General features: G+C 45.4%; 5 protein-coding genes across 5 annotated transcripts; 2 read left to right on the plus strand and 3 right to left on the minus strand.

Moving 5' to 3' along the window:
• Positions 1-6,452: 6,452 nt before the first annotated feature.
• On the minus strand, positions 6,453-8,450 carry K441DRAFT_569433 (uncharacterized protein; the record flags this gene model as incomplete). The annotated part of the gene is made up of 3 exons (XM_067643863.1): positions 6,453-7,043; positions 7,097-7,490; positions 7,540-8,450. The coding sequence occupies 3 exons, from the start codon at positions 8,448-8,450 to the stop codon at positions 6,453-6,455; spliced, it is 1,896 nt and encodes a 631-aa protein (XP_067502072.1).
• A 682-nt stretch (positions 8,451-9,132) lies between these two features.
• K441DRAFT_688192 (uncharacterized protein) lies at positions 9,133-10,178 on the plus strand (the record flags this gene model as incomplete). The annotated part of the gene is made up of 3 exons (XM_067652163.1): positions 9,133-9,264; positions 9,510-9,756; positions 9,817-10,178. 3 exons carry the CDS (start codon positions 9,133-9,135, stop codon positions 10,176-10,178), a joined length of 741 nt encoding a protein of 246 aa, XP_067502073.1.
• Positions 9,813-11,501, minus strand: K441DRAFT_174665 (fic/DOC family protein). Its single transcript, XM_067640338.1, has 2 exons — positions 10,857-11,501; positions 9,813-10,796 (listed from the first exon to the last, which is right to left on the minus strand). Exons 1-2 carry the CDS (start codon positions 11,263-11,265, stop codon positions 10,186-10,188), a joined length of 1,020 nt encoding a protein of 339 aa, XP_067502074.1. The 5' UTR covers positions 11,266-11,501; the 3' UTR covers positions 9,813-10,185.
• A 918-nt stretch (positions 11,502-12,419) lies between these two features.
• Positions 12,420-14,670, minus strand: K441DRAFT_569407 (uncharacterized protein; the record flags this gene model as incomplete). Its single annotated transcript, XM_067643861.1, has 2 exons — positions 12,420-13,512; positions 13,562-14,670. 2 exons carry the CDS (start codon positions 14,668-14,670, stop codon positions 12,420-12,422), a joined length of 2,202 nt encoding a protein of 733 aa, XP_067502075.1.
• A 2,780-nt stretch (positions 14,671-17,450) lies between these two features.
• On the plus strand, positions 17,451-19,109 carry K441DRAFT_570043 (hydroxymethylglutaryl-CoA synthase; the record flags this gene model as incomplete). Its single annotated transcript, XM_067643893.1, has 4 exons — positions 17,451-17,510; positions 17,593-17,695; positions 17,785-18,911; positions 18,972-19,109. The coding sequence occupies 4 exons, from the start codon at positions 17,451-17,453 to the stop codon at positions 19,107-19,109; spliced, it is 1,428 nt and encodes a 475-aa protein (XP_067502076.1).
• Between the last annotated feature and the right edge of the window lie 68 nt (positions 19,110-19,177).

The raw sequence follows: 19,177 nt of genomic DNA on the forward strand, positions 1-19,177 counted from the left end.
ATATATAAAGCCCCTCGTGTATATAGGAAGGGCCTTAGGCCTATAGTTATGCACCTAAAACACGCGCGATAGAGGGGGGTAATTGCCCTTAAAGATATATACGGGTTAGAGTTTTTTTTAGGTAAACTTTATAAGTATAGGAAGAACCTCTATATAGAACTTTTACTTAGCCCTTTTTCTTTAGAGTTCTAGCTTAGCTATAAAAGCTAAAGCTTCTTCCTATTAAGCATTATCTTAGCGTTATTTCTTTATATGCTAAGCGTCCTTAGCGTATATAGGCCCTTTAGCTAAAAGGATCTTCCAGCTACCTAATTTACGGCTATTATATACAGCCTACGCAGCCTACATCTTTAATAGCTCTCCTTTAAATAAGGCGCTAGTATAGGCTTATATATAGGCGCCCTTAAAAGTTATTTTAATTGCTTTAAATAAATAATAAGGTAACTTAGGCCAAATCTTATTATCTAAAAGAGCGTTAGATTGGCGCTTTAATATATAAATAGTTAATAGGGTATACTAATCTTAGCCGCTAGGTAATAGAGGTATAGGCCTTCTACCTACCTTAGCTATACATTAGTTAAAATCTTATATATCTTAGGGGACCTAATATATATTATCCGTTTTAGGGCTAGATTGCCCTATAAAAGGGCCTCTAAGGGTCTCTAAGGCCCTCTTTAGGGGTTTATTTAGGATAGAAGGATTAATATATAGATGCTTAGCCTCCTTATATACTTATACTTCTTAGTGCTATAGCTATATAAGAATAACCTTAGGTTTAAATAAAACTATTCTAGTCTTTTACTAGGCGCCTATAATAGTATACTAGGTAAAGATTTTATAATAGATTTAGCCTATAGCTGCTAGGAACTTAATTCTTATAAATTTCCTTTTAGTATACTAAGCTGCCGTATTAAGAGCCTGGCTATAATAATATTTAAGCGGCTAAAAATAACTTATATTTAATAGCTGTAGAAAATACATTATATAAGGGGGTAACCTATATAGGTGTATTCTATGGCCTTAAGTATATATTATAACTTTATATATATTATAAGAGCTATAACCATTTATTAAGAGGAGCCGATTTCTGCCTTAAATTAAGCCCTTAGTTTAGTAATAGAAATAGTGTATATAATTAAGGGCTAGACACAAGAGATAGAAGCTCCGAATATCCTAGAGAAAGTGGAAACAGAAGAAGCGAGGAACGAAGGAGAGTCGAAGGACCCTCTCCGGGGGTCCGCCACCTATCCATTATACAGTATAACTGCGGCAACACAAACCACTGCCTTGCAAGGCCCCTACTAGATAGTCTAGACCCAGAGAAACACTATATCCTTGCTATACAAGAACCGTATTACAATACCTTTATATAATCGATATACTGCCCCTGAGGATTTCAGCTCCTATACGAACCAAAAGCAGCCACATGCGTATGCTTTATGATTAGTAAGGCTATTAGCCTGTCCTTATAATTATGGCAGGTAGTTAACCTAGATATTGTAGTTATAATAATCCAAATATATAGGGGACCGGTACAAATTATTAACGTGTATAACCCTAGGGTTGAAGGGGTCCTATAAACAGAGAATATTATATTGGTAATAAGCTTACTAGAAACCGAAGGTATAGAGTCTATCCTACTAGGAGATATAAACCTCTACTACCTGCGGTAGGGGGGTATCCATATTGCTGCAGATTAATAGTTAAAGTGCCTACTAAGAGCTATAGATATCTGGGGCCTTAAGCTAGCCACTCCCCTAGAAGCAATTATATGGCAACAAGGCATCGCTAGAAGTATAATTGACCTTATATTTATAGACGAAGGCCTATACCAGAGACTTAAAAGGTGTAACCCCGAAGAAGAATGGGTACTTACCCTAGACTATATCCCTATTTAGATATAGCTAGACCTAGATACTAAAGCGCAACTAAATAGAAAAAGATACGCAATAAGGAAGCTTAAGATAAATAGTTTCCTTAATATAGTTGAATAACAACTCTAAGACCTAGAAGAAATCCACCCAATACTAAACGAGCGAGGCTTATTAGCCACCCCTAAGGAAATCAACCGAAGACTAGAAAGGATTTAGGCAGCGATTAAAAATAGGCTGGAAGAGCACTGCCCGATCTCAAAACTGGGCCCCTACGCGTGATATATATGGTCTATATAATGCGCAGTTCTAGTTGCCAGCTAATAATAAGCAAGAAGGAAATATATAAGCAGCTATAACCCTAAAGACGAGAGACGATATAAAGATATAAGAAACTAGCTAAAGAATACCCTAAAAAAAGAAGTAAGGAATAACTAAAGACGGTTTATAAATAAGTATACTTCTAACTTAAGCCTCCCCTATAATAAGGGCCTTTAGGCTATAGCAAAATAGGTAAAGAAAAAGGTAGGGCGCCTAGTAGAAGACCTATACCTACTACCCCTATAAAGAGTAGGAGAATTATAGGCTATAAACGACAATAATAAGAAGGTAAAGATCCTTATAAAAAGGTTCTTCCCCTAACTAGCTCTAGTAGACCTTAGTAATATCACGGGCGAAACACTAGTGACTCGCCTATAGGTTAACAGCGATATAATAATAGAGGAAATAGCTAGAACTATTAGCTGCCTTTTAAACAATACAGTACTAGGACTAGATAGGATTCTAAATAAGGCCCTAAAAACCTATGGGCTACTTATAGCACCTTAGCTTGCAGATGTAGCTAGAGTATACTTTACTATAGGCTATTACCCGCGACTTAGAAGATCTATAATAACGGTTATCTTATAAAAAAAAAGCAAAGCAGATTACTTAATCCCAGGAAGCTACCGCCCTATTGCCTTAGAAAACACCCTTAGCAAGATCTTAGAAAGGGTAATAGCGGAACGTATAGTAGATACGGTAGAAGAATACGCCCTACTACTATAAAGCCAAATAGGGGCAAGAAAGAACCGCTTAACACTATTAGCACTTACGCTACTTGCTGTTACTATTAAATCTGCATAGGCGATGCGAAAGGACTTTGTAGTATTAATACTTAGCCTAGATATTAGTAGTGCCTACGACAATATACCCTACAAGCGTTTTCTATATATTCTTAGGGTAAAGGGCTTCCTAAAATAGATTATATAATTTGTCTAAGGGTTTATAGGCTAGAAAGAAATATTACTGGTCTTTAGCGGGTACCAGAGCCCCCCTATTATAGTTATAACAGAAATACCATAAGAATTACCCCTCTTGCCTATACTCTTCCTTTTCTTTATAAGCAACCTACTTAACTCCTTTAAAAAAGGGGCGACCTAGGGAATAGGCTTCGTTAATAATATAAACCTAATTATATACGGGCCAACAGCCGTAGAGAATTGCAGAACACTAGAGAAAGCCTATAACACTTATATAGAATAGGCAAAACGTTATAAAGTCTAATTCTTACTAGAGAAATACTAGCTAATCTATTTTATAAGAAAACGCAACTAATCTATAGATCTTTAGTATATAATTCGCATCTAAGGCTTTAGGGGTTAACTAGTTTAGGGCCTAAGGGTATTAGGAGTATAGGTAGATAGTAAGCTCCGGTGGAGCGTATATATAGCGTAAGCGGCCCGTAAAGGCTAAGTATAGTTTATTGCTTTATTTAGGATTATTAATTCTATATAGGGTCTATACTTCTAGAGGTTACGCCTACTATATATAGCAGTTGTCCAGCCAACCATAACATATAGATCTAGTATTTGGGCCATTAGAGAAACTAAGAAGGGCCCCCCTAAATCACTCCTTAAACCACTTTAAAAGGTTTAAACAGCCTGCCTTTAGAGAATTATAGGCGGGTATAAGCAAACGGCTATAGCACTGCTTAAGAAGGAATCCAATATTCCCCCCCTATAGTTATATATTAAAGCCGCTGTAATATAAAGAACGTAAAATAAACGTAACTCTAATGTTATAAAGTATATTAAGACACGCCTAAGTAAACTATAGAGGGACCTTAGGGTGCCCTGTAGGAGAATAAACCAATAACCCTAAAGTAGGGAAGAGATATTAGAGAAACAGGTAAAGAAAGTAGAAGAAGAATAATACCGCTTTAGGGCCCAGGCCTATATAGAGGAGGAAGGGAGATGTATAAGAGGTTAGTAAAGATAATAGTAAGATAGAGAAAGGAGCTAAAGTAGAATACGTAAGAACGCTAGGAAACCATCTACCGTAATATAATANTGGTTGGACTAACGCTAGAGAGGCGAATAGGAGTTAAAGGTATAGAGGCTAACTTAGGCAAGANGAACCTAAGCTATAGTATNGTTAACGCTATAGGGGGTAAATACCTAAGGGCTCCGAGAAGGCCTAATAAAGGCAGAAAATATAATAGTAATACTCTTAAGAATAGGAATAATAGGACTAAAAGATTGGCTTTACTAGGTAGGTGTTCTAGTAGGTAGCCCGAGATGCAAATATAGCTAGCTAAAACAGACACTAAAACACGTAATACTACTATACCCCCTACGCACTAATTAAGAAATAATGCTCTTAGTAGCTGGTATAGAGAACTATAATACACTGCTCTTAATACAAAAAGGCCTTAAGGCGGTTACCCAGTGGCTTATTAGTTAAAATGTGCTAAATTAGTTCCGGGTTATAAGGGAAATGGTAATAGAAGGTAAGGGGGCGAGCAGTAGGTGCCCCCTAGTAACTCTATAGTAGTAGAGTAATAGTTTATGATACTAGCGCGTCCGTAGGCTTGTTACGGCAGNAGTGNTTCCTAANGAGGTNAAATAGTAAGGTAGTAGAGCACNATAGGCNACTTNTAGNCGNTAAGTAGGCGAGTCCNAAAAGGCGGGGAGATGGATTACGGGGTTTTCTCATTTTTCTTAAATAGAGTTTTCTCCCCATATGTAAATAAGGAGTAGTCCGTGTGGGCCCAATAGGGATCCGAATCGGACGTTAAGCAATGAATTATTAATTATTAATTAATTAATTAAGGGCTAATTTATTATTACTATAGCCAGTTTCCAATTTAGCTACTAAATAGCTAGCTAATAAGTCCGTAAACTATTCCTCTATTAAATTCTGGCTAGAAATAATTATTATTAGAGTAATATAATTGCTAATTAAGTGTATAGTTTCTACTAAAGTTATAAGCTCTTAACTATTTAAATAAGGAATAAATACCTCTCGTCCTTTCTTCGTCTAAACTAATTAATTCTTTATAATACTAAGACGTACGCCGCACTTATTAAAATTCTAAAAATTAGCTGGTATAATTCTATATTCTTAGTAATAGACTAAGAAGTTATTAAACTATCCTTTAATATAGGTAGGCTCCTATACCTTTTTCTAGGCAGTCTCTATAGGCTTAGCCTTTATATATTTATATAAGGACTTATCTAAATAATGTTATAGCTAGTGTATTCTAACCTATAGAGGAAGTTCGTTATTGTTATATAGGGTAGTATAATTTTAGGCTAAAATTAAATTAGCTATATCGCGTACTATCTCCTTTTAAATTCTAAATCTAATACTATCTATATAGTTAAGAAATTGCTTTAAGGCAAGCTCCTCTACATTATCTAAGCGCCTATTAGGTGCACGACGCGTAGACCTACTATTATAACCTTAATAGGCCCTCTAAAGCTTATTATAGTCGTATTTCCAATTATCTAAAACCTACTTTAAATTAGGCTTGTATGGTAGGGCCTTAAGCTCCTTTACAATTTCTATAATCCTCTAAGCTTTAATAGTATATGCATTAACCTTCTGTTTCGTTATTTTGGGTACATAGGAAGGTTATGGCCGTAAAAATACGTGTAGGATTGTATATATAGGATTAATTTTGTATTGAGGGTGTTTTTGTGTTGAGGGTGTAGGCCCCCACTAGGTGGGGGCTCGCAGCATTCGAAGAACCCGACGGGGCCCAAGTAGAGGTTATGGAGAGGAATGGGATGGCTAGCTTTACTTGCGACAACGATGCCTTCCTAGAAAGGGACAAGGAAGCCGATAGACGATAGGATCATAAAGGTATCACGGAGGTCCGATCGTGGCTGCTTGACATCGACTATTGCAGGCCCATGTCCATGGACGAGAGTGGGTGGACCAGGCTGTGGCTACTTTTTACAGAAATGGCCCGCATATATCCTCACCTAACTTCCTCGCAGGACTACAGAACTTGGGCGAATTTTCGGCTCCGATATGTCCACATGAGTGAATCGGTCCTATGTTCCAGTCAAATTGACGTCGTTCTGGCACAATTGTTTGTCAGGAATTTGGAAAGCCCTCTAAAGGGCATGAAGCTTAAATGGTGACGTGCTGTGATTTATATTAATACACTTCTGGTATTGATGTCAAGATGCCTTTCCATATTGCCTTGAAAGTACCGCAGTACTATTGGCCCCACTTATTCTAACGAGAAACAAGTATCTTTTTCAGCGCCTCACACTCACCCATCTATCGGAGCTCAGCCCAGTATCATCCTCACATCTCTAGCGTTCCAACTCTGGCTCCTACATTTCCTCCGACACCCCAGGGTCCTTCCGCAATCCTTCGTCTAATAATTGTATCCACTTCCCGCTTTGGTGGATCCAAATCCTTCACCTTCTCACCAAGCACCCGCAACACGTCGAACTTCGCCATCGCCACCTGGTACGCCGCACTCTCCGCATCACCTCGCCCACCCACAAGCCCAGAAAACGTTGTTGCGGGCTTGAGTAGGTATGGGAGTACGCCACCACTGATGGCAGGGTCCAAAATCACTTCCACGCCAGACGTCGGGAAGTTGTCAAGTTGAGCGAGGATGGGATCGGAGGCGGCTTCGTCGGGAGAAGATATCGGAGTCCAGTTCGCCGTGATGATGGCGCGGAGCAAAACTAATGCAGCGAGCGCATTGTCTTTCATTGCGACGGTGTCAGCGTGGCGGACTAGGTCAGAGAAAGCGGATGGGTATTTTGTGAGGTAGAGGGAGAGCAGGAGGCGGGCGTATGAGCGCTCGGACGATTGGCGAGTCAGGGCGGGTTGGACTGTCAGCGGTGTGGAAGAAGTGTCTACGGGTGGGTAAGTGATTTCAGGCTGGCGAAATTATTAGCTCTGCGAGATTGGCGGAGATCAGTAAATTGACTTACTTCTATTGGACCGTGGAAGACCGTTGCGAGAGTTTTCAGGGCGTCTGGGTTAGTCATTTTGATGGGAATGGAGAGCATAGGACATTCATCCCATGCGAGCCCAGTGGATATCTTCGGGACGAGACTGGTACGTGGAACCGAGGCTAGGATGTGGAGATCTTCCGGCTTGCAGTTACCTATCGTGTAATTCAATCTAGCTTGGGTGATCTTCATATCTCGGCTACTTTCGTAGTTCTCTGGATATGTGGATGCGTAGATAGAGACGTAGTTTGAAGCGGGACCACGGAGGAAGGTTTGCTCTATCGAATTATTATCGAGCACGACAAGATTGATCATTTGAGTATGTAGGCCTTGCTCTTTGAGGAACTCCAATGACAAGCTAGAATCACTGCTTCTGCTATATTGTCAGAATCCGTGTGCAGTCGCGGACACAGTTGACTTACGTTTGGGTAGCAACTGTTTTCACAGTTGCGATTAAGTCCGTAAAGAAGTTGATGAGACTAATGTGCATTAATATATCATTTCTGTGATCTGCCATTTTCATAGTAGCAAAGTGTAGAAGCCCCTCTCTATCATTGAGCCCGGCCTTCTTTTCTACATCAGGGTGGTGGCTCTTCGTGATGGTATCCCAGTCCAGAGCTCCGACTCTGGGAAGCCATTCCATTATTCTTGCCTGGGCTATAGTCTTGTCCCTCTTGCTAGGCGCCACCTCTTCGCCAAGAGGCTGCGCACGGAGGCTGCAGAAAACGAAGAATAAGCTGTAGACATCTTTGTCCTCAAACAACCGCTTCCACATCGGGCCTCTGCCATACGTACTTTCACCCTTCGGGCTTAGTCCGCCAGGCAAGTTCCTTGAAACTTTCAAGAGTTCTAACAATAGATTTCCCGCTTTGCTAGCAATTCCCGTATCATCTGTACATAGCCATAATCGGACAAGCGCGCGAACAACATCAGGTTTGCTAGCGAGATTTTCTGCGTCATTGCCACTTGCCGCAGCTTTTCCCAGGAATGAAAGGACCAGATAATGGAATGGCTTTACGGAGAGCTCAAGTCCAATGCAGAAGTCAAGTTCTTTGACCTGGTCAAAGCTGTAAGGTGCTGTAAGCTTAGGGATGAAGTGGTTAAGTGGAGATGGATCCTGCTGTAGTTTGGGAAGCAGTTGAGTGAGCTGGAAGAAGAGAGGTTGGGTTTGCCGCCAGACGCCATTCACAAACTCAGGAGTAGTTGTGTAGAGCTCGCATCGCTCTAGCAATTTCACGTCCAGCGGGGTGGCGGGATCTTCGTCTACTTTCTGGAGATGGGCTTGGAGCTCTGTAAGCACAGCTGGCGGGGGGTTTGAGGAATTGTTTGACATGTCTGAGAGTTTCCTAGAAGACAAATCTGGCTCAGCGTGAATAATCCGAGAGATATTGGAAGAAGGATGCTGAATTTAGAGCGCAAAGTAGCTGAGCGAAGAATCAAAGGAGAAAGTGCTGAGTGGCGAGTTTGAACTAGCTTGGAAGGCTAACAGAAAGTTCTGGCTTTCTGAGTATAAGAGCAGTAAAGCAAATCAAAACTTGTGTATAACTTAACCACAATAAATAAAGATTCTCCAGCATGAATGAAATATGATTCTCACTAACCTCCAGCCAAGAGAGCTCTATGAAGATTGCTTTGGATTTGATAGGAAGATTTGTTGGCTTGGTCACTGCTAAGAAGCTTCTAGCATTTCTGGTCACTCTAAGAGGGAGATTTGTTCACGAGAAAATCTTATATAGTTGGTTTATAGCGATATGTAAACAGCAGGCAGCTGCGGTGTCGTTGGTGATGACGGAGCCCTCGGAGGTGGGCGCCGAAGGTTTGGCGCCCCACCACTGAATTTGGCCCGCCCAAGCTTCCTCCAAAATTTCTCACCGTAATTCGACGTCAAGCAAAAATCTCCTCTTCCTCCCTTCCTCGTCCCTGATCATGCTCCTGTCACCCTCAAAAGTAGTTTCCTTCTTATACATTTTCTTACACCGGTAGCAGAGCGCAGGCCCGCTCGTAGCTCCTTCGCAATGTCACGAGGCGGGCGCGGCGGAGGTCGAGGCGGCGGGGGATTTGGGCGTGGAAAGATGGGCGGAGTTGATTTGCCCTGGGAGTACGACCCTGAGCTGGAGATAAAGACCAAGCCGACGGAGCTGTTTCCTGTAAGTTCCTTTTGCGCTTCAGAGATACCGGGCAGCAATCATCGTCATCCACTCATTTCTTTCACCGCGCGCAATTTCGGCTTGAGGAGTTTCACCAAGGTGGAATATTCTTGAGAAGAAATGTCGAATGCGCGATACACCCCTCGTTCAACGCTGCCAGCGAGCGAATCGAGACTGTCAGCACCATGGCAGAGCACCAGAAGCCCAACCCATTTCCGAGATTCTATGGACTAAGAAATAGACAGCCTATTCCACCACCCATAGCCCCTCCTGGACGTCGCAGCGAGAAAGCGCAAATCACGCGCTATCGCGCCCTGAGGGACCGCATCCACGAAGGGCCCTTATACACAATCCTCGGCGATACAGTGCGCGTCGGAAAGTCAGGACCACCACCTGCAGCATTATTCGACCCATTCCTAGGCATGCCTACATACACACAAAAGTACATGAAGCAGCGGAGGAAAATACCGCGGCTTGATACGCGACCATATGGTGAGTAGGATGGAAGTAATACGATTTAACTTGGAACACGTTTAACTCACAACACGCAAGTTATGAGATTCTTCCCCGAAGAGCTTTGGTCAATTCTCGATCCCACACACGCTACTACCAACGGCAACACCCCGCCCAAAAAGAAGCCAAAACTTCTCCAGATCTCCAAATCCACAACGATGAGCAGACTTGAACGTATGGAACAGGAAGAAGCGAGGAAGCAAAATGATGAAGACGAGGAGGACGAAGAGAACGAAAAAGAGTTACAGGACGACGATGGACTCCCGCAAGAGTTACAAGACAACGATTACGAGGATGATGAGGAAGATGACGATGACTATAATGCAGAGAACTACTTCGATAACGGGGAGAAGGATTATGATGACGGTGGTGGTAATGATGGATATTATGACGGAGACTGAAACATCCTCAATCCGTTCCAAGAAAAGTTCGGAGCATATCGAGCTGCGTTGATAGAGCAAGTTCGCAGAGCTCTTCTGGGTTGTGGTCTTGAGCATCCGACATCATTTGAAGGTAATTTTGTCTTTCCAGATCCTGGAACACAACTGGTAGGAGATTATTTCGGATTAGGTGATCTGCCAAAATGCAGCGCCCAACTCTTCCATTTCCATCCAGAAAAGGATGAATATGAGTAAAATGGACCATGATATGTATAGCTGCGAGTAAAGGGTGTAATTTCTTCGATTTAATGGATTCATTTCTCCATTCAAAGAACCGGCCCATTAATGCTGGTACTTCTGCGGGGTAGGGAAAAATCCGAAGGTTATTACTCCTAACGCGGATCGGTAAATTTCGGTATTCCCCAATCTTTGTCCGCTTTCCCCAAGCCATCCTTTCTATCATGTCTTGCGACGTGGTATCAATAAGAACTCCTCTTGCGAGTTCTTTAACATATGTCTCATTCAGACCCTTGGTGTCAGAAGGCGCAAGAGCTGCTTCCACTAGTTTTTTGCAAACTAGTATGTGATTTCGAAGCTCGATTGTTTCGTTTGCATCTTCGGTGGGCAGCAGAGTCGAGGCTAAAGGAAGAGAGAGATTTAGCACATCTCCAAGGGACGACATTGTGTGCTCAAGCAAACCATCGACATATTTCGCCAATTTGACGCTTATGGTGTTTGCCTGCGCAATGCTCAGATTGTTTCCTTCTATTCCCACGCTTTGGTGTGCGTATTTGTTTATAAGAGCCGTCGTGAATACACGCTTCTTGTTGTTGTTCTCCAGTAGTTGTTTCCACCTGTCAATTTCTTCCAACTCTTTCACCATCGTAGCCTGTATAGCGAGATATGGCCTATCATCTCCTGGCTTATGATATTCTTCCCAAACTTTTCCAGACTTGGCTAAACTCTTGTATTCCGGGCTGCCTTCTTTCAAACTCTTGAACGGTGCATAAACCTTCCTCAAGAGCTCGTCGCGTGCTCTAGTGTTATAAGCACGAAACTGAGATCTTATTGTCGCCGAATGCTTGAGGAGCTTGATAGAAACGAACATTTTTTCGAATTCTTAAGCGTGATTTGCTGTGAGATGGGAATAGTTTTGTGGTTTGGTACTCGAAACAAATGCTGTGGGAGTTTGTATATATGGCACCCAAAGTAAGAGTCATGGTAGATTTGAGTGAGAGCTATGGTAGGTTTTGAATAAGAGCTATGGTAGGTTGGTAGGTTTGAGCAAGAGCCATGGTAGGTTTGAGTAGCCTCCTTCCATAGAATATACAAGAATCAACCACGTAGCATAGATAGTACCTTCCGCTCGTAATTCCTTTGGTCATGGTTAGCAGCTTTCTCTCTAAAAGGCTAGACTAAGATAGGATAGAATTCGAAGAACGAAGCGTTCTAAGATTAATCAGTGGGATAATCAGCCCACTCAAACACGACCCATGATTTCACACAAAACAACCCGAACACAACCTCAAACACCAAACCACCTCTCACAAACATCATCTCACGCAAAACATGAACTAAGATAGCACATAATCGATATCTGCCAGATCGATCATCATCTTATCCCGCATTAGGTTACTCTCAGCAGCTCTTCTATTTCAACTAAGAACTATCCTATCAAGGAAAACCGCAGAACCAGGAGCTAATCAAGACGCTTATTAAATCCTAGCGCTCGCATAGCAAAGTAGTAATCTGTAATCTCCCGCGCTCCAATCCCTATCCCCCACTTGTTTCAGGGCCAGCAACAGTAGCAAACAAGAGCAAGGAAATAGCGCGGGTGAGCGAGCATTACACAAAAGACAGACAAGAGAGAAAAGGATAGCTGGTTCTCCCAAAGTTTCAGTCATTTTACCCCTTTTTGCGGATCAACCCCCAGATAGAGTTTAAAAAGGAGATGATGGCGATATATCAGCCATATGTATGTAGGCGGGAATACCCACCGCCCGATCCGTTTAGGCCCCGCTCCCAAAATGTCGACTTGGCCGAGTCGTCAGGTCAAATAACCAAAAAAAAGCCCATAGAAGATCCCATGGGAATGCAAGATATAGAACGCCCTCTATGAGTGCTGCAAAAACCCCTTTGCCTATTGCAAACGCCAATAATGTCGCCGTGCTTGCTCCCTCAATATTTGCCATCAGTAATATTTACCTCTACCAGCCCATAACATGCCCAAGAAAGGTTTCACTCGAAAGGAAATTCATTGCTTTACCCGATAATCCACTGGCAGTGGCATGCATTTGGTGGATCGACCCTCCGTAAAAGCCCCCGTTTACTCTCAGTAACCGTTGTGGCAGCACTCCCGGATGACGCGGCTGCACCTCCCGCTGGTGCCGAGAGGAACTCCTGTATCGTGGGGTCGGTTTCTTGCAGGTTGATAATATTTGGGCCGTCGTTGTTGTTCGCAGGAACTATAACGCCAGCAGGCGAAATGGTCATCTTCTGGCAGTAAGGTTGAGGAGAATTTGGCAAGCGACGCTCCTCAATTTTGACCACGCGTGGGTAGTCTGGCGGCGGATCGCGAGGGTGTAGGTAGGAAGGTGTTGTATAACTTGACAGTGGATTATTTGGGGTATATGACGGCACAGTTGGGAAATGGGCCGTAGGAGGAGCAGAAGTAACAGACTCTTCTTGGGAGGATGGAGGAGGTTTGGTTTCCGGATTTGAGGTTGGGGCTGAAGAACTGGAAGTTGTGGGTGGGCAGGACGTGGGAGGCGGAGGTGGTGGTGGTGTGTTGTTGTTAGAAGAATTGTGTTGGACATAGATGTAGCCTTCGATGAGCGTCTGATTCCAGTAACAGAACCATGGAGAGTCTCCAGGTTTAACTTCGAAGCGATGACGGAAATCATCAAGATTCATTGGCGGCTTGTTGTTGGCATGTTTCTTTCGTAGCTTCGCGCTAGCGGCAAAATTCTCGAGCACAACAAGTTTGTTATACATGCCTTGGAAGTGGAAAGCTGGACCAAGACGGAAGTAGTCTTGATCAACGACGAGACTGAGGTTCTGCATATTGATTGACGGTGGCTGGACACCATACTGAATTCCGCTGGGAGGGGGGTTCAGGGACGCAATATATCCTCCGCCGCCAGGAGATAGACCAATGCTAAGTTGTATGGGTGGGCCATTCATGCCACTCATGTCGCAAGACCAAGCGCCGAGTTGGTCGGACACAGTGAGGCAATTCGGGCTTGATTCCTGGGGAATGCCGATGGGTAATACAAAGGTGCCTGTAGGCAAAGGAGCGAGGCTAGAGGGTGTGGGGATAGGTGAGGCACCAAACATTGATGAGGTAGTGGGTTCACTTTACTTTGTGTCAGTGAGGCCGGGGTCGTAGTAGCGAGTGTACTTACGCATCTCCTTTATGCTGCTTCATATTTTTTCTCGCGACCCAAGACCCAAGGGCAACACCAAATAACAGTACAAGGCTCATTAAGAGGAAGGCCCATAATACTTTTTTCTTTCTTAATTCCTTCCAAGACCTGGCTTTCTGAGACTTCTCGGTTGGGATTGATTGTCCTCCGCTGTTTATTTCCGACATTGGGAGCATCTGAACTTCACTGGCTCCTTGTCGGTCTGGATGGTTCCCTAACGCGGGTAGCGTATCCTGTGAATTATTAACACCTGGTGCGGCTGTCTCGATTGGTGTCGAGGTAGCTTCTGCCACTAGCGATGCTTTCGTTGGGCCTTCTTCTGGGTACTTGGAGTATGGAGGGAGTTGTTCTGTATGACCATCAGGCCCAATGATGTCTTGCTCTTCACCGTCCGGTCCTATCTGTCTGTGGTACCCGGTATTGAGGCCTGGGAAACCAACAGGGATTGCAGGTGGCGCTGGTGTTATCTCGTTCTCCTCCGGATTTTCTACCACATTCTGTGAGTACATGCTGTATGGGTGAGTTGGACGCCGGCCCGAGTGTGAGCGATGTGGCTGACGTATGGTTGAGGATGTCGTCACACTTGAAGATCGATTCACAGTGGTGTTTTGTGGATACATGCCGTATGGATGGCTTGGCCCGGCTGGAAACGGGCTCTCCGACCGTGCCATTGTTGCGAAAGACGCGGTGGAGCTGATTGAGGTACGGTGTAATAGAGGCGTGGCATGTGAGTTGGTTGCTCGCGCATGGGTGCTGATGTTGCGACCGGGTACCGGAGCGTTGGGACCATCGTGAAGGGTTGAGAATGAGTCTCGCGCAGGGCCTTTAGCGGTGCTGTTTCGCGATGCCATCCTTCGCAGGTTCGCGTCTGATGCAGGTGTCGTAGAAAAAGAGCGTCGTGATGTTGTGTGATTCGATCCCTGATCGTCTCGTTGATTACTCGACTGGTCGAATGCGGGTCTAAATCCGTCCACTACGCCAAGTTCGAAATCCAGGTCGGAGGGATCCACGGCATATTCGTCGTCGAAGACATTGGGGTTGGTGGATTGGCGTGGACTTCGCTCATTGTCGTTCTCGCGTCGCTCCATTGCGATAGTCAGCCCTTAGCGGGCTCGTTGCCCCTTTAACAGCAACCCAACGTGTCTCGCGATGATAATCCAATTATGAGAGCCAGTGACGGTGATGCAAGTATTCGTAGAGAGGCGACGAGGTGATGGATGAGCGGTGGCAGTGGTGAGAAAGGTGTTGTTGGTGGGAGTGAAGTTGGCTGTTCAGGAGTTGAAGGTTCGGCAGTTTCCAAAGCGGGCGCTTGGCCAAGGTTGCATAGTTGGAGACCAGAACCGTTTCAGCCTCGTGTTCTTCGCAACAATCTCGCTATTTGTTATTGCTATCTGCCGCGGCTATACCAATTAACGATAAAAGCAGTCTTGCAGGCTGCTTTGCTACTGCTCTCGAGCTGGCAGGCTTGTTGACTCTCACTACCGCTCTCCCGTTCCTGCGATTAGGGATAACCTTGATTTAGCCCTGGGGGATCCTTGCGCTGCTGTCTCCGGCCGTTAATTATTCCAAGGTCTTGTGGTTGGCCAGCAGGTGTTAGTGGTTGCCCAATAAAATTTGCCGATCGGCCAGACCGTCTTTATTATTTTTCTCAAAAGGCGACCGCCAACCCAATCGCCAGCCCTCTTTCTGCGACTGACGGTGACACGCTTTGGCACGGAATGAACCCGCATTAGCAGAGAAGGGTAGATGAAACACGACGCTTGAAACGACCGACCTTCTTCCACCCACCGAATCTTCTGCACCAGAATCACACCAACGTACGCTGGCCTTCGCTCTTGACTGGGCTTCTGACCTCGGGTGGCTCCCCGGCCCGCATTCCCTGTTTAGCGTCCTAACAGTTTTCTAATGCCATGGAAGATTCCATCTATTTTCTGCGAGGTGATATAACAACCTTAGATCAGTTGCGAGAGTTGTTACCTAGTCACGGATGTGGTGCGCGAGTACAGAGCTGCGACAATTTGTCCCGAGTCCTCGTTTGTCCACATTCCGATGAGACATGCACGGATTAAGCCAACCCCAGCGACTGGCATAAATGTCTATATAGCTTCTATAGCCATCTAATCAATCTTGAAACCCTTCTGATCTAATCGTGCTTGCGGGATCGCTTCCAGCGGCGGAGAAGAAATATTTCGTGCCGCTTGGTGTAAAGCTTCTCAAGAGCAAAAAATTCCACCAACCGCCTAATCAAGGAGCCTACAGGTACAGTAGAGCAGGACAGGCAAGAAAACCAGTAAAGGATACATTTTCGTGGGAGCAGTAAGAGTGTTTGGTGTGAGACTCCACTGGGCAGGGATGCTCGAGGTAACGTGACCTTGAAGTACTTTCCACCCTCCTTCGTTACCCGGGAAATGAGTTTCTCTTCGAATCCTGCAAATGTAAGAGAATATCGAGCAATACTTTAAGGGATGCTCAATGACAATAATACAAAGCTGGACACGCGCAGCTTTCCTTGAGCTGTTTTAAGAGGGCTGAGTCGACTTTGAAAATGACGCCTGACTTTTGCATCGCTGCTTGGCTTTAGAGGGAATCCTCAGGCTCTATTTCTAAATGGGTGGATATTCAAAGGAGCAGCTTTGTGTCATTTTCGCCCATCCATAATTCGCCTTTAATCATGGTTTATCGGCCGAGCTTATAAAGGCTGATCTCGCAGCCTTCATGATCCTGCGATCTCAGGTCGCATAAAAACTCCTGTTCAATAGGCACAGTCTACCGGGTATGCTCGAGGACTAGAGTAAGTAGATGTTCGATGCAGTCAGCAGCGAGATAGGATGGTGAAGGCCTGATCAAGATATTTACCTCCGTAAAGCTATCACGGTCTCTTATCGGTCGCGCGACCATGATAAGTCGACGAGACTGTTGGAAGTACTTTGAAACATGAGAACAAACAACGAGGGGTGGAGAAGCTACACTGCGACATGAGAAAGGCGAAGATGGTGAGGATGGCAAGGAGGTCCCTCGAAATAACTTAAACAGTCTCCGAGGGAAAAGCCCGTTCGCTCATCGGACTTGAGGGTGGTATGGATAGCCCACTATGGTCAAAGGGATCTGTAAGCTAGCTAAGCACCATTTTAGCCATGTGTAGCTGCACAACGGAAGGTAGTCCGTCAGGCACCCTACAATACAACAGTAGCTTTTGGCAGATGACGATATAGTCCGATTGGCAGAGGCTTCGACATTCTCGGGCACGTCAGGCTACTTTTTGTTGAATTTCGCAACAGAAGAGCAATCAATAGGCTTGGTCGGGCGACGCCAGGTAATGGCGGGCAATGGCAGGCAACGACAGGCGATGCTTTGAGGCTGGCAGCGCCCTGATTGGTGATGCATACGGGGTGAAATTTGCTCTTCAACGGGGATTCCAGCCAGTGTCCCTGACGCTTATCTGTTTGCGGGGGTGGTGGCTTAAGCTTGGATGCTTCCCTGCAGCTTGACGCGCCGCCCACGATGGCGGTATTCGGCGCCCGAGCGCACTTCCTGAAGCCAATTTCGATTTGTTGAGCACTCCGGTCTGCTGTACTTCAACCCACAACCGCACAATCCTCTCTCCGGCTGACACTATATTCTGATCCTGCGGACTCCGCTACGACATATAGAACCTCAGACTACTTCTAATCCCATCTGCCGCACAAAGCCTAAAACCTCCCGCCAATTGCCACGGATCGCCGCTACTAGACCGCAACTTGCCTCCATTGTCCATCACACCATTGTTCTCCCTGCTTAACCTGCAGTGAACCTCTCTCGCAACATATCCTTTTAACCTCTAACTCCTCCACTCCCAGCTTTCTTTCTCCCACCCATCACTACTCTAACCATGGCCCCGCGACCTTCAAATATTGGTATCAAGGCCATTGAGCTGTATTTTCCCAGCCAGGTGCGTTTTCCCTTCCCCAGTCCGGACACCACATGAGCTGCGCCTCCTTCCATGACGACCATGCTAACACAAATTGCTGCAGTGTGTCGACCAGAGCGAGCTCGAGAAGTTCGATGGCGTCAGCCAGGGGAAGTACACAATTGGTCTTGGCCAGACCAAGATGAGCTTCTGCGATGACAGGGAAGGTGAGCTCTTCAGGGCGCCAGCACCAACGATAACTTTAGCGTCTGCAATTTTCGCGACATAGGTAGCTAATATACTTCTAAAAATGCAGACATCTACTCTTTGGCTCTCACAACCGTCTCTTCCCTTCTCCGCAAACACAACATTGACCCTAAGTCCATCGGTCGCCTCGAAGTTGGTACCGAGACTCTCCTCGACAAGTCAAAGTCTGTTAAGTCGGTTTTAATGCAACTTTTCGAACCGTCCGGTAACACAAATATTGAGGGCGTTGACACTGTCAATGCCTGCTATGGTGGCACTAGTGCTCTCTTCAACGCTGTGAACTGGGTGGAGTCTTCGGCTTGGGACGGCCGGAATGCAATTGTCGTAGCTGGCGACATCGCTTTGTATAAGAAGGGCAACGCCCGCCCGACTGGCGGTGCCGGCTGCGTTGCCATGCTTGTTGGCCCAGACGCTCCCATTGTCATGGATCCAGGTCTCCGTGGCAGCTATATTGTCCATGCCTACGACTTCTATAAGCCAGATCTGACCAGCGAGTATCCTATCGTCGATGGCCATTTCTCCATCCGATGCTATACTGAAGCTGTGGATGCTTGCTACAAGGCATATAACAACCGCGAAGCCACACTCAAGGGTCAAGCCAACGGCCACGTGAATGGTTATGCCAACGGCCACGCAAACGGTGCTACCAACGGCCACACCAATGGCGATCACACTGCACCTGAAACACCTCTCGACCGCTTCGACCACATGTGCTTCCACGCCCCGACTTGCAAGCTTGTCTCTAAGTCGTACGCTCGCCTCCTCTACAACGATTTCCTCGCTGATCCCTCAAACCCGCTCTTTGCCGAAGTGCCACCAGAGCTCCGTGACCTTGACTATGCCGCTTCCGTCACTGACAAGGCCGTTGAGAAGGTCTTCATGGGTCTCGCCAAGAAGCGTTTCGCCACCCGAGTGCAACCCAGTATCCAAGTCCCAACTATGTGTGGTAACATGTACTGCGGCAGTGTCTACGGCAGCTTGTGCAGTTTACTTGCCAACGTCACCAGCGAATCCCTCCAGGGTAAGCGCATTGGCATGTTCAGCTACGGCAGCGGTCTCGCCAGCTCCATGTTCTCTTTTAAGGTGAAGGGCTCTATAGAAGAGATTCAGAAGCAGCTCGATATCCACGCGCGATTGGAGTCTAGACGGACCGTCGCGCCGGAGGTATATGACGAGGTAAGTTTTCTCTCCCAAAACATTATTCTCTTTGCGATGATGTGACTGAACAATTCCCAGATGTGCAACCTCCGCGAGAAGGCCCATCTCAAGAAAGATTACATCCCGACTGGCAACGCCGACACTCTGTTCCCCGGCACCTATTACTTGACGAGCATCGACAGCATGTTCAGGCGCACATACGAGATCAAGCAGTAGAGGAGTCATGACTTTTATTTAAAGCAATGGATATGACCAGCATTTCCTTTTCTTATTCCTTCTCTTCA

This window comes from Cenococcum geophilum (assembly GCF_001692895.1).
Source record: "Cenococcum geophilum 1.58 unplaced genomic scaffold K441scaffold_31, whole genome shotgun sequence".
NCBI lineage: Eukaryota > Fungi > Ascomycota > Dothideomycetes > Gloniales > Gloniaceae > Cenococcum > Cenococcum geophilum.

Coding starts and splice junctions, on each gene's coding strand:
- K441DRAFT_174665 (XM_067640338.1), bottom strand. CDS start 11,265: ATGTTCGTTTCTATCAAGCTCCTCAAGCATTCGGCGACAATAAGATCT. Junction 10,797..10,856: donor ATTGGCGAAATATGTCGATG/GTTTGCTTGAGC, acceptor CTCTTCCTTTAG/CCTCGACTCTGCTGCCCACC.